The following is a 13330-nucleotide window of genomic DNA, read 5'->3' as shown; positions in this document are numbered from 1 at the left end:
GCGTCCCCTGCATCGGCAGGCGGACCGTCAACCACTGCGCCACCAGGGAAGCCCCCTTTTTCTTTTTATACTCTAGAATGGTTGGTATTTTTTTTCATTTACAGTCTTTATTTCATTCTGTCAAAAAGTTATAGCTGAGGGATCCATTTTTACCCGTTAACAAGTAATGTGCTGTGCTTTTATAGTATGCCTTAAAGAAATCACATAATTTATTAACTAAAGCAGGCATTAAGGGAAGTGTCCAAATGCTAACCTATAAACATTTTATCTATGGTTTGTTCAGTTTTTCATACATTAATCTTGAAACTGTAGTTTTTAAAAGGAAAATATAAGTTTGATAATAAATTTACAAATAATAAAATAGTATATTCTGGTGATTATGAGGCAGCCGAGGAAACTAATATTTTGACATCAAATACAATGAGAAAAAAATTCACTTCCTAAATATGAGTTGGGATTCATAGGTTTTTTTGTTTTCTTTTTAATTATGTGTATTTGAGATAAAAAACTGAAAGCTGGTAGACTGAGATAGAAAACTGAAACTTTCTTCACAAAATAGGATGAAGACCATTTGAAAAAAGATTTTAACAATAGCTGATTAAATTCAGTGTTAGGTTTTGGGTTGAAAATATCGAAACTGCTTTAAAACATGGGAAAGGCAACCACCTCAATTTTTCCCCACATTATTAACTCAAAGGGCAGATTCTTCTTGGAAGATTAAACTGTACCTTTTGGTAAAGATAGATGATATATGTTGTATGATGGTAGTGTTTCTCAAATATGGTACAGGGTTGAATGTATGTAATCTAGAATGTGAACCAGCAACACAAACAAAACAGGTCAATACGGCAACGTTGTATTGTTTGAAGGATATTTATGAACTGAAAAACTAAATGGTTAAATGATTTACCTTTAGAAATCTGTATTATAAGTAAAATGTCACATATAGCTGATTCACTTCATTGTATAGCAGAAACTAACACAACATTGTAAAGCAATTATACTCCAATTAAAAAAAAATAAATGTCATGTATTAAGATTTGAACTTGACGCTTTTCTTGAAGTTAGACTTTAATACATTTTATATTTCCAGGTGCCTCAATGTTGCAGAATTTTCATGATGGGATTCACATGGGCTTTAAATACCATCTACATGCTGATGACACTCATATGAATTTGTCTAGCCCTGTCCTTAGATGCTCAATAAATTTTTGTCAAATGTTGGCTCCTCCTGGGATGTATCAGTTGTTTATGTTTGCTCTTTCATTTATTAATTCATTCTATAAAGACAATCATTATGCTTTACTCTTATGCATTATTGATATATTGACAAAAACAACGGAAAGAGAAGGTTTTTATTTTTAATGCTTTGTATTTATTAGTTTTAAAAGCATAGTACATAGTTTCTCCCCTGTGAGAGATCATCAGTTTCCGGGCTTAAGTTCCCAGGGAGTTTTTCTTTTCTTTCTTTTTTTTTTCCTTCTTTTTTGCCACTGAAATGATCTTCTAATTTCTAAATAACATTAAAATTTAAGGGTAGATTTGCTTTATGGAAGTTAATTTTACAGGCAGTTTTCAATGCCATTTAATAATACACATAATTTCGAAGGAATAGTGGTGGTGAGACTTTAACTTTTTTCTATTTTAACATCTTGAGAATGCTTTCCCTTACTTATTTCCAACATAGTGTTACTTTGGTGAACCCATGAGATATTCCCATGTACACTTCCTGCATAGACCAGTATTTGACATCAGATTTATATCAAAAAAGAAAGACATATGCTCCCAACCACACCAGTAATTGAGATACTTTTTTCTGTTTTATATCAGCTTTGGACCAACTCTTTTACTCGTCTCTTTTTCAATATGATTAATTGTCACCATAAGCCAGATTCCTACTTTGTGCTCAGAAAATGCTTGGTATACTTTATATATTTATGAATGCTTAGTTGAGTAACTGTCTATAAAAGATTTCTTTTTTGAAACATCTGGTGACCAAATCACAACAGATGAATATTATTTCAGGGGATGGAAGGCATGTGCCTTCCAGGCAACATGGTCTGGAGAAAAGTAGAAAAAAGTAACAGAGCAGGAAAAAGAGTGGATACCAAGTCTGAGGTTTCTAAGGTATTTTGGATGCCCGAAGGGAATAATATTAGCGTTTTTTTGGAGAGCCTCGAATTCAGTGCCCATATGTGGAAATGTGTGTGCACTGTTTTTGAATTGCATGTTCGTTCCTCATGTTTGTTTTTGATCAGATACAGATTTCCAAGTCAAAGATGCCACATTCGGCGATAGCTTTTCATCAGATTTAGGAACAGTATTTGTTGAGACTTCCTTAAAGCTTTCAGTTTAATAAGCCCAAAGTACGATCACAGTGTAAATTCTCCTTTTTACTTTGAACCTTGCAAATGTGACCTTGTTTGTCCGTGTTTAAACTATGAGGAATGTTGCCAATAAAACTGACTGTGAAAATAAAGAAGAATAGTTGTTTATGGAGAGATCATTAAAAAGATGATTGTGGATTATCATTCTGCAGTCCTAAGAGAACCCCACTCTGATGCAGATTTTTATCCTCTGCACCTGACGTACTCGGCACTCTGTTCTATACATTTATGGATTGTGTGTTCAATCAGGATGAACTGCAAGGATTTTGTTGTTATTTTTGTGTTGCCTAAAGAAAAATGGGTATGGAGGCCATTTCCAAAAAGGGTTCTCTCCGGAAAGTTCTAATTAAAAAGGATTAAAGTAATCTGATTGAAAATATTAATACTGGGCAGGAGACATTGGGGCCTCATTTTGAGGATGCTCACACTTCATTGAGTGCATAGGTCTTTATCCCAAAAGAACGACAACGCGTTTTGTATATATTGACAAGTTAGAATTTTTTGTTATCAACAGGTTTGGCAAACATCGAAAAGATGACAAGATTGAGAAAACGGGTAAAATAAAAATGCAGGACTCCCTTACATCAGAAGAGGAGAGAGTACGGATGAAGCAGGAGCAGGAAAGGTAGATTTCAGTTATTTGGTTGAACCTTATTAGAGGGAGGTTCTTTTGTTCCTTTCTACTCTTTCTTTCTTTCTTTTTTTTAATATAAAGAAATTGCATTTATTTTATTTTTGTTTTTTTCTGTGTCAATCCAGATACTGATGGTTGGATGAATACAGCATAAAGAACGATTAAAAGAAAAAACCTTATATTTATTTGAGGCATTAAAATGAATTTTATTGGTTTTAGTTAAGATCTTTGTATAGGAGATGGTAGGGCATATGAGATAAATAAATCAACTAATGATCAATAAATCAATGAATGATCACTTAAAATCACAAAAAGTATGTAAAATTCTGTCTAATTCATCTATGAGTATATAGTATATTATAATAATTTTAAAGAAATGCTCATCTGGAAATAAAACTCTTTGAGTTTTTATAACTCATTTAAAATATTTTGATTTCTAATAAGAATTGAGGAGGCTGTTGGTTTTTTACTATGTTGTTTTCCTATCAAATCTGACATCTATTTCTTTTTTCTCCTTCTATTTTGCTATATTTTTGTGACATTTTTTTACTTAAATTTTACTCCATCTCTTCCAGAAAGATTATTATCTATTGTTGAGTCATTTCATGTTGGGAACCCAAAGACCAATGAAATGAATGAGAAGTTACTTGAAGCAGACACTTGAAAACCATTTTATGAGCAATTAGAATTTTTCTCATTATAACTCATGGGGGGATGAGAGAATCATCTCACCCTTGTATTATTAGAGTTTGCAGGCTTGGAGTGAGCTTCTCTGTAGCAGCTATTTCATTTCAAGCTGCCATAGCAAGAGCTACTACGCCTCTTTTACTTTTAATAATCTGGGGTATCAGGAGCATCAGAAGCCTTGATCAAGGTTATAAAGCTAAATATCATCCACAGCTTAGGATTGTAACCCAGCATCTCTAAGACCAAGTGTGGTATTCTTACCATAATTCTAGAGTAGTGATACCTTTGATCTCATTCTTTTTTTTTTTTTAATTTTATTTATTTTTGGCTGTGTTGGGTCTCCGTTGCTGCGTGCGGGCTCTCTATTACATAATTATTGACTATATTCCCCACACAGTACATTTTATACCTGTGACTTATTTATTTTGTAACTGAGAGTTTGTACCTCTTAATCTCCCTCACCTCTGACAATTTCACCTCCTTATTTCTCTCCTCCCTGCAACGCCTTCTCCTCTGACAATCACTGTTTGTTCTCTGTATTTGTGACTGTTTCTGTTTAGTTATGTTTGTTCATTTGTTTTGTTTTTTAGATTCCACATATAAGTGAAACCCTATGGTATTTGTCTTTTCTGTCACTTAGTATAATACCCTTTAGGTCCATCCATGTTGTTGCAAATGGCAAGATTTCATTCTTTTTTATGGCTGAGTAATATTCCATTGTTATACCACATCTTTATCCATTCATCTGTTGGTGGACGCTTAGTTTGCTTCCATATCTTGGCAATTATAAATAATGCTGCTAAACAGAGAGGTGCATACATCTTTCTGAATTAGTGTTTTCATTTTCTTGGGATAAATACCCAGAAGTGGAATTGCTGGATCATACGGTAGTTCTATTTTTTGTCTTTTAAGAAACCTCTATTTTGTTTTACACAGTGGCTGCACCTACTTACATTCCCACCAACAGTGTACAAGGGTTCTCTTTTCTCCACGTCTTCTCCAACACCTGTTATTTGTTTGATAATAACCATTTTGACAGGTGTGAGGTGATATCTCATTGTGATTTTGATTTGCATTTCCCTGATGATTAGAGAGATGTTGAGCATTTTTCATGCACTTGTTGGCCATCTGTATGTCTTCTTTGGAAAAATGTCTATTTAGGTTTTCTGCCCATTTTTTACTTAGGTTTTTTTTGTTTTTTGGTTTTTTTTTAATGTTGAGTTCTTTGTTTGTTTTGAATATTAACCCCTTATTGGATATATCATTTGCAAATATCTTCTCCTATTCAGTAGGCAGCCTCTTTGTTTTGTTGATGTAGTTTCCTTTGCTGTGTAAAAGCTTTTCACTTTGATATAGTCCTATTTGTTTATCTTTGCTTTTGTTTCCCTTGCCTGAGGAGACATATCCAAAAATATATTGCTAGGAGCAATATCAAAGAGCACTCTGCCTATGCTTTCTTCTAGGAGTTTTATGATTTCAGGTCTTATGTTTAAGTCTTTAATCCATTTTGAGTTTATTTTTGTGCACGGATGGAGAGAATAGTCCAGTTTGATCCTTTTGCATGTAGCTGTCTAGTTTTCCCAACACCATTTATTGAAGAAGCTGTCTTTTCCTTGTTGTATATTCTTGCTCCTTGTTAGTAGATTAATTGCCCATAAGAGTGTGGGTTCATTTCTGGACTCACCATTCTATTCCATTGATCTGTGTGTGCTTTTGTGCCATTACTATACTGTTTTGATTACTATAGCTTTGTAGTATAATTTGAAATCAGGGAGAGTGATACTTCCAGCTTTGTTCTTCTTTCTTAAGATTTTTTTGGCTGTTTGAGGTCTTTTGTGTTTCCATACAAATTTTAGAATTATTTGTTCTAGTTCTGTGAAAAATGCCATTGGTAAGTTGATAGGCATTGGATTGAATCTAGATTGCCTTTGGTAGTATGGTCATTTTAGCAATATTGATTCTTCCAATCCATGGACATGGTACATTTTTCCATCTGTCTTTGTTGTCTTCACTTTCTTGCATCAGTGTCTTATACTTCCTTAGTTAGATTTATTCCCAGTTGTTTTTATTTAGATTTTATTCTCTTTGATACAATTGTAAATGGGATTGTCAGAGTTGATTGTTTCGTAGAACTGTGAGCAAGTTCTGAGCCAGTGCTGTGACCTTCCTCTACTTTATGGCTTCTGTTTTGGGTACTTATGAATCTTATCCCTGAAACATCTTTTTTTTTTTTTCCCAATTCTCTCTTTCCCACATGTTTCTCATCTGTTTAAAACATATATCTTTTTAAGGTTGAATTCTAAATTTATTCTAATTCTAAATCTACAGAAAATTTGAAAAAAACCCCATAAAATAGGAAAACAAAAATTTGTCTGTAATAACACCACTGTTAACATACTGGTCTATGCCATTCTAATTTTTTTCCTATAAAATACATATTTCCACACATACATACTTTTAAAAAACTGACATCTATTTTCAATAGTTAACAGCTATTTTCATTTTGATTTATTTTACATTTTCATACATTTTTAGAAAATTGTGTTAAATGTTTTCTGGAACAAGGCCAAGGTTGTATGAACAGGATGGATGGGAAGGAAGGACAGAAGGAAGGAAATAAGGTCTGAAAGATGAAATTTTAGCTGTGATAACTGGCCAAATTCCCCAGTTCTCAAATAATATTTACCTCATATGTTATTCATTCTATTAAATGAGATTTATAACTTTAACTGGCTTACATTTTGTAGTTACTCAGCAGGGGATACCCATGATGATATTATTATCTATATCTACCTTGTAAGTTGGAAGTATTTTCAAGGAGACTGAATGCTTCTAGTGGAGACATGAAAAAGTTAATGAATTTCTTATGAAATTCTTCCATAATATGAAGATTATTTATAAATCTGCTAAGGACTTATGGCTTGAAATGTTCCATTATTCAAAGTGATAATCACCTTAAAAGCCTTGTGTTTTCAATACCTGGCCATTGAATTATCTTTGTCCGTAGTGTTGCACTCCCTGTTCTGGGTGTGTCATTTTGGAATGCTTTGTGGCATTTTTGCCTCCAGTTTCCAATCACTGGCATTTCTCTTTTCAGTTTTACCAACTGTTCCCAATATCTGCTTTGAGTAAGTACTTGAAATTTTGATAAAAACGTTTTTGTAGTCTTTCTTAGTTGATAAGATCCTTTTCAAAGATGATATATGTTTATTAGTTTTTGAGAAATTAACATTTAAACAATATTATCATAATGTAGTAGTAAAGTTTCTTTAAAGTGCATGAATAAAAAATTAGTGACGTTACAGAAGGAATAAACTATATAGCAATAATAGGTGCATTCCCTGTGCATCTGAAAGAATAAGCAATTTTCACTCCTTTTGGCTTGAAACTTAGTGTTCAGATTCCCCAAATTCTGGCATCAGAACCCAGATATCGTGGATAATTTTTGCATGCAGGTCACATATTGTCATTCAAACAGAGCTTGACTTTTAAAATTTGACCTTTTAATAGAAAAAATATATTTTTCTGTCATCTAGCAGAGTTCTTCATATTTTCTCTGACCTCTTAAATCCTTCAGAAGAGTCAGTTCTAATCAATGAGATTAGTTCATCAGACATATTTTAAGAATTTATTGTGCAAGTGAACAAATTTTTAAAGAATCTATTAACTTTGTGGAAGTCTAAAATAGACCAATACTTGGGCAAATTGGAACAGATTTTATTGACAGTCTGTAACTGGAGTAGGAAAGGCAGTTTTATTTTTGATGAGAGCTGTCTTAGATGTATTTGGCATTGTAGCTTCTCTTTGAGTTGGAAATAATTGTAGGTGCTTTGACACTTGTGAAAGCTCGAACATGATGTGAGTGAATGAGCAAGTATCTATGAGAGAGAGAGAGAGAGTGTATGTGTGTGTGTTTTGGTTAGTGAAATATCATTCTAGTGTTTTATTAGTGTAAAAGAGAAATGTTTGTTGTTCACGATATATTAAGTACATAAAATGATGGTATAAATTTTTTATTATTATTATACTTGTTCCTCTCTCAGGGATTCCTTGCCTTTGTTAAGAGGGAGAAAAGATTTAAACCTCATGATGTTAAAAAATCAACGTAAGACCTTAAAATCAATGGTGAAAGTCGGTGGCCACAGAGCTTTGGGAAGGGAAGAGGTTGGGGGGTTAGAGTTAATAACGAACTCTTCATAGAGAGGGTAATTTGGGGTCTAGATCTAGTTCCCAAGAACTTATGAATTTAGCAAAATGGAAAAATTCTACATCCACGCTCAGGTACAGGGCTCATGGTGGGTGCGCATTCTTGTAACTGCTTAGATTCTGGAAAAGTTGTGGTTGTATTACTGATGAGTACTGTCTCTATGAATGCTGTTCTTTTATCTCTTTTTCAACTTTTAACCATTTTATATTCTAAAACTGCTGTTATCTCGTTTTAGCTTTGAGGGATGAAATTTAACTCCCCCCCGCCGCCCCCCACCTATTTATTATAAGGTACCACTGTGGATTTCAACAGCTTACCTTCTTCCCTTGAATGGAAATGTATCTTTAAAACAGTTGTTTCTGGGCTTCCCTGGTGGCGCAGTGGTTGAGAGTCCGCCTGCCGATTCAGGGGACACGGGTTCGTGCCCCGGTCCGGGAGGATCCCACATGCCGTGGAGTGGCTGGGCCCGTGAGCCATGGCCGCTGAGCCTGTGCGTCCGGAGCCTGCGCTCCGCAACGGGAGAGGCCGTGGCAGTGAGAAAACAAAAAAAAAACAACAGTTGTTCCTGCTCAATAATTTTTTTTAAGGCCCCATTCAGAATGTGGAAGGCTTTTCTTTTCAAATCAACTTTTGCCCCAGTATTACACAAGTATTAAAATCTTACTTAAAATTATAACCGTGTTTTCAAATTTAGTGGGATATCGGCCTTCTTTAGGGAATTCAGCATAGACACCTCATTGGCCGCTTACATCTTGGTAGGTGGCACTTGTTAGATTTGCCCAGCAAGGTAAGCTGAAAATTGAAGATTTCTGACATCTGCCATTTGCTGAAGTGTTTTGAGGGGCAAATAAAACATTCAGTTGAACACAAACTGCTATTAAATCGAACTGTTTTTTCCAGTTGCCTTGTAGCTTAAATTTCATTCTGCCATGAAATTGGGGTTTTATTTGACGAATTTCTGTAATATTGGTTTTTAGAGAGAGGAAATATTGTTGGGAAAAGATCCAGGAAATTTATTCCCAGACTGAGGCTTCTGGATGGTAGTGCAATAAGTTGGGGGTAAAATGTTTCCCCAAAGAGTTGATTTCAAGCTCTTAAATATTCTTTTGAAAATAGTTAACCCTTATCTAATATGTAGCAATCTGAAGTTTATTTTAATTTTTATGTTAAAGTAATATTAGTATATTCTATCTTCTGTAGATGTTAAAAGTGTTTTGTTTTGTTTTTTTTTAAATTAAAATCATTAAAGGTTACTTTCTGCTTCTTGGAGTCTTTTAAAAAAATGCATGATTCAATACATTCCATTTATTGAGGCTTCATAGCTTTGGAAGTGGAAGTATTTTGGATACAGCAGAGTAATTTAAGTAACCATTGATTTTTCCATCCTGAGAAGTTGTTCTTCAGTCATGCTTCTCAAGCCTTATATCTTTTCTGGCTATAGAAAAACTATACTTCATAGTCATAAAAAAGTTATTTTCATTTTACTCTACTGCAATTAGTGCTAAATCCATTCATTGTAAAAATAAAAATTCTAATGAATAGAAATGTTACAAGAACAGAAGTCTTGTGTGTTTTATCTTCCTCATGCATCATCCATTTTAATTAGAGAAAAGGGTAGTGAACACTGCAACGAGTCTGGAATGAAAATCATTAATTGATGTCAAGCTGAAGAGAGACCGTTAGCATGAATTTAGTGACAGCAGGAAAGAAATTAACCTTATTACTTTATTTAGTATATTACATTATTTTGTGTATTCTTTTCTATGCAGGTTCAAGGCAATTTCATTTTCATAATGGAAAAGACTGTTATTTTTCTAACAAAAAAGAAAGGTGTGAATATTTATGTTTGAACATACCAAATTGAAATGATGAATTCTTTACTAACATTTTTAAAAGTCTTAGTAAAAAGTTTAAAAAGTTTTAATGGTTGTTTTAATATTTTTGTTAACATTCCAAGAACAGGGAAATAGTGCGTGAAGATGTTGCCCATCAGTGTCAGAACAGCTGTCTGCCATCATTTAAACCTCAGAATGGTTCTCTTGTTTATGGCTCAGAATGACTTTCTGGACTGCTTAAAGCAATAGACATTTATTTCTTTGGCTAAGTTTTGGGCTAATCAGTTACTTTTATCATTGGTGAGGTTTGGCCCGAGATAAATTAGATGGATAATGCTAAACAACAACCTGACTGTTCAGAAAAACGGATGACTCTTACATCTTAGAGATAATTTGTGACCCCAGGGTCACCGTAAAAGGGCGGAGGGGGTGTCCTTTTATAGCATTGACCATCTGGAACTGTTAAGGGCTACACTGCAAGATACCCTCTTTGAAAAGTTTCCTTAAACTATGCTATTCTCCTTAAACAAAACTATTTTCTCCTCCGAGCCAAATATTTTTTTCTGAAATAAGAAAAATATGAAAATGAAAATATGAAATGTAAATGTGAACATGAAAATATACAACATGTATATATAACTTTTGGTTGTGTTGCAAAGTCCCTTTTCTCACTTTATAATAAACAAGACATTCAAATGTAAAAGTATGTAATAAAATCATTGTGTGTCTTTTGTTGACTGAACTGTCACTAAAAGGCACCAAAACCACAGTGCATTCCTTCTTTTAAAACTCTACTGTTTCGTGCCATTTGCACAGCAAGGTTCATTAGCATTGATTTCTAGGATGAACTTTGAAATACACATTGGTTCAGGCTAATAACCAGATTTGTCAGTCCTTTGTGGCCAGTCCCACCGTTGGTGGCCGCAGTTATACTGTAGTTTTTATTCTAAGGTTTCCGTCAAAAGTATGAACCACTAGCATGGAAAGGAGGGATACAAACAGCTTTTATAACTTTGGGGATAAATTTATTGGTAATGACAAGGTAAACAATAAAAATATAATTTCTTATGTTATTGGAGCTTAAGGAAAAAAATCAGTGTTTTTAGAAGGTACTATAGATGTGACTGTAATGTTTATTGGATGTAGTGATGAGTGACAATTAGTAATAATGTGCAACTTTGGGTAAAAGAAAGCAATTGAGAACTGGCATTTATGATTTGTTCCTTATGCCACTAAGCATTTCTTCTGAGCCATTGACTTGTCAGAAATTGACCTCCAGTCAACATGAGTTTCTGTGTAATTTGGAACAAAAGAACATTCAAATCGAGGACCCATCAATAATACGTTGAAACTGATGTATAAGTAGTTTGGGGAGATTATCTAGGTTTCGTTCTTTCCTTGAGAAGAGACTGTTTCTATTCTCCTTTTCTGATGGCTTAACAGTGCCACACTTTCCAACCTCAGTAAGCAAGAGTAGTTTCACTTTTAACCAACCACAGGGTTCAATCATTTTTAAACCAATCCAAATCACTCCCTTTGGTTTCAAGAGGTTCTCCAAATTCAGAAGTTTGGGCTTTATTTCTAACATAGCCCCTCAAATTTCTTTGGGTTCCCAAACTTCAAGACTTGTGTGAATGCCCACTCACCCTGAATATTACCTGTGATTAGGTGATTGTCCGATGGTGACCAAATATAGTAGTAAAGTGGGTTGTGAGATAAGTGGTCCTAATTGAGCTTCAAAATAATACCCCACTGAGTTGAAGAAAGAAGTCATTTCCCTCTCTTGAAAGTTTTTCTGGCTGAATACAGAGTCAAAAAGACAGTATGGTGCAAAGAATAAAATTATCTCTGAACTTCTAAACTTTTTCATTGTGGATATCTAGTATTTCGTGGTACTCAGCTTCTATAATGCCATCCTCGACTGTCATATTTGCTCCTAAATGAATAAGTAGACTATAATAAAAAATCTACTATAAATTTAAATAAATTTGAGATTAGAATTTGAGTTCCTACTTCTCTTATGGGTGTTACAACTTACATAAGTATAATACAATATCTAAACCAGGAAGTTGACATCGATACCACCTGTGTGTATAGTTCTGTGTCATCTTATGTGTAGATTCATGTAACCACCACTGCAATCAAGAAACAGAATTATTTCATCACAAATATCTCCTTTTATAGTCCCACTCACCCCTTGCTTACAGATTAGCACCATTAATCTGTTCACCATGTCTATAATTTTGTCATTTCAATAATGTTACATAAATGAAATCTTATAGTCTGTGACCTTTTGAAATTGACTTTTTTTTTTTTTTTTCACATAGCACAATACCCCTGAGATCGATTCAAGTTGCCGTGTGTAATGGTAGTCTGTTTATTTCTATTGCTGAGTAGTATTCTATGCTATGGATGTTTCTTCAACCATTCACCTATAGTAAGATATTTTGATTATTTCCAGTTTTTGAATATTAGACATAAAGTGTTTAGGAACAATTGTGTACGGGTTTTTGCATGGAACTGAGTTGTCATTTCTTTGGGATTAATGCCGAAGAATGCAATTGCTGAGTGGTATGATAAGTACTTGTCTAGTTTTGTAAGAAACTGCCAGACTAGTTTCCATGATGGCTGTACGATTTTACCTTTTCAACAGCAGTGTGTGAGAGATCCAGTTTCCCTGCATTCTTGCCAGCATTTGGTAGCATCACTGTTTTATTTTAGCTGATCTAATAGGTGTGTAGTGATAGCTCTTTGTGATCTTAATTTGCATTTCCATAATGGCTGCTGATGTTGAACATCTTTTCAGGTACCTATTTGTCATCTGTACATTCTTTTCAGAGAAATATTGCTTCATGTCTTTTGCCCTTCTAATTGCATTGTTTTCTCATTGTTGAGTTTTGAGTGTTCTTTATATATTCTGGACATGAGTCCTTTGTCAAATATGTGGTTTGCAAATGTTTTCTCCCAGTCTGTACTTGTCTTTTCATTCTCTTAATATTTTTACAGAGGAAATGCTTTAATTTTGATGATGTCCAGTTTATCTGGTTTTTCTTTTATGGATCATGCTTTTGGTATGATTTCTAAGAATTCTTCACCATTGCTAGGTCCTAAATATTTTCTTCTTTGTTTTCTTCTAAAGTTTTATATTTTACATTTAAATTTGTGATCCATTTTGAGTTAATTTTTGTATAAGGCATGAAGTTTAAATTCAATGTGGGCTTTGTTCTGTTGTGTTTTGTTTTCATTTTTGCCTGTGGATGTCTAATTGCTTCAGCACTATTTGTTGAAAAGACTTTTATTTCATTGAATTGCTTTTGTACAATTATGAGAAATCAGTTGGCCATACTTGTTGGATATTTCTGGGTTCCTTGTTCTGTTCTATTGATCTAAGTGTCTATCACTCCACAGAAACCACACCATCTTTTTTTTTTTTTTTAGAAAATGTGAACAATTTACTAGCCATTATTGTAATCTTTTTTTTAAACATTTATTGGAGTATAATTGCTTTACAATGGTGTATTAGTTTCTGCTTTACAACAAAGTGAATCAGTTATACATATACATATGTTCCCATATGTCT

At 33.8% G+C, this 13330-nt stretch overlaps 1 protein-coding gene across 33 annotated transcripts in view; it reads left to right on the top strand.

The window, feature by feature from the left end:
- The window catches only part of PARD3 (par-3 family cell polarity regulator), a 678698-nt gene that overhangs the window by 484829 nt on the left and 180539 nt on the right, over window positions 1-13330 (top strand). For 28 of the 33 annotated variants that reach the window (XR_002892687.3, XM_055087799.1, XM_055087804.1 and 25 more), the window contains one exon: window positions 2902-3012. The exons of the other annotated variants lie outside the window; for them this stretch is intronic. Coding sequence is in view for 27 of the 28 variants with exons in the window: in XM_055087799.1 (XP_054943774.1) it covers window positions 2902-3012 (111 nt within the window). In the remaining variant the exon portion in view is untranslated. The remainder of the gene's footprint in view (window positions 1-2901; window positions 3013-13330) is intronic. 33 annotated transcript variants of the gene reach the window in all.

This window comes from Physeter macrocephalus, chromosome 11, assembly GCF_002837175.3.
Source record: "Physeter macrocephalus isolate SW-GA chromosome 11, ASM283717v5, whole genome shotgun sequence".
Taxonomy (NCBI): Eukaryota; Metazoa; Chordata; class Mammalia; order Artiodactyla; family Physeteridae; genus Physeter; species Physeter macrocephalus.
This window is presented reverse-complemented; position numbering and strand designations above follow the sequence as displayed.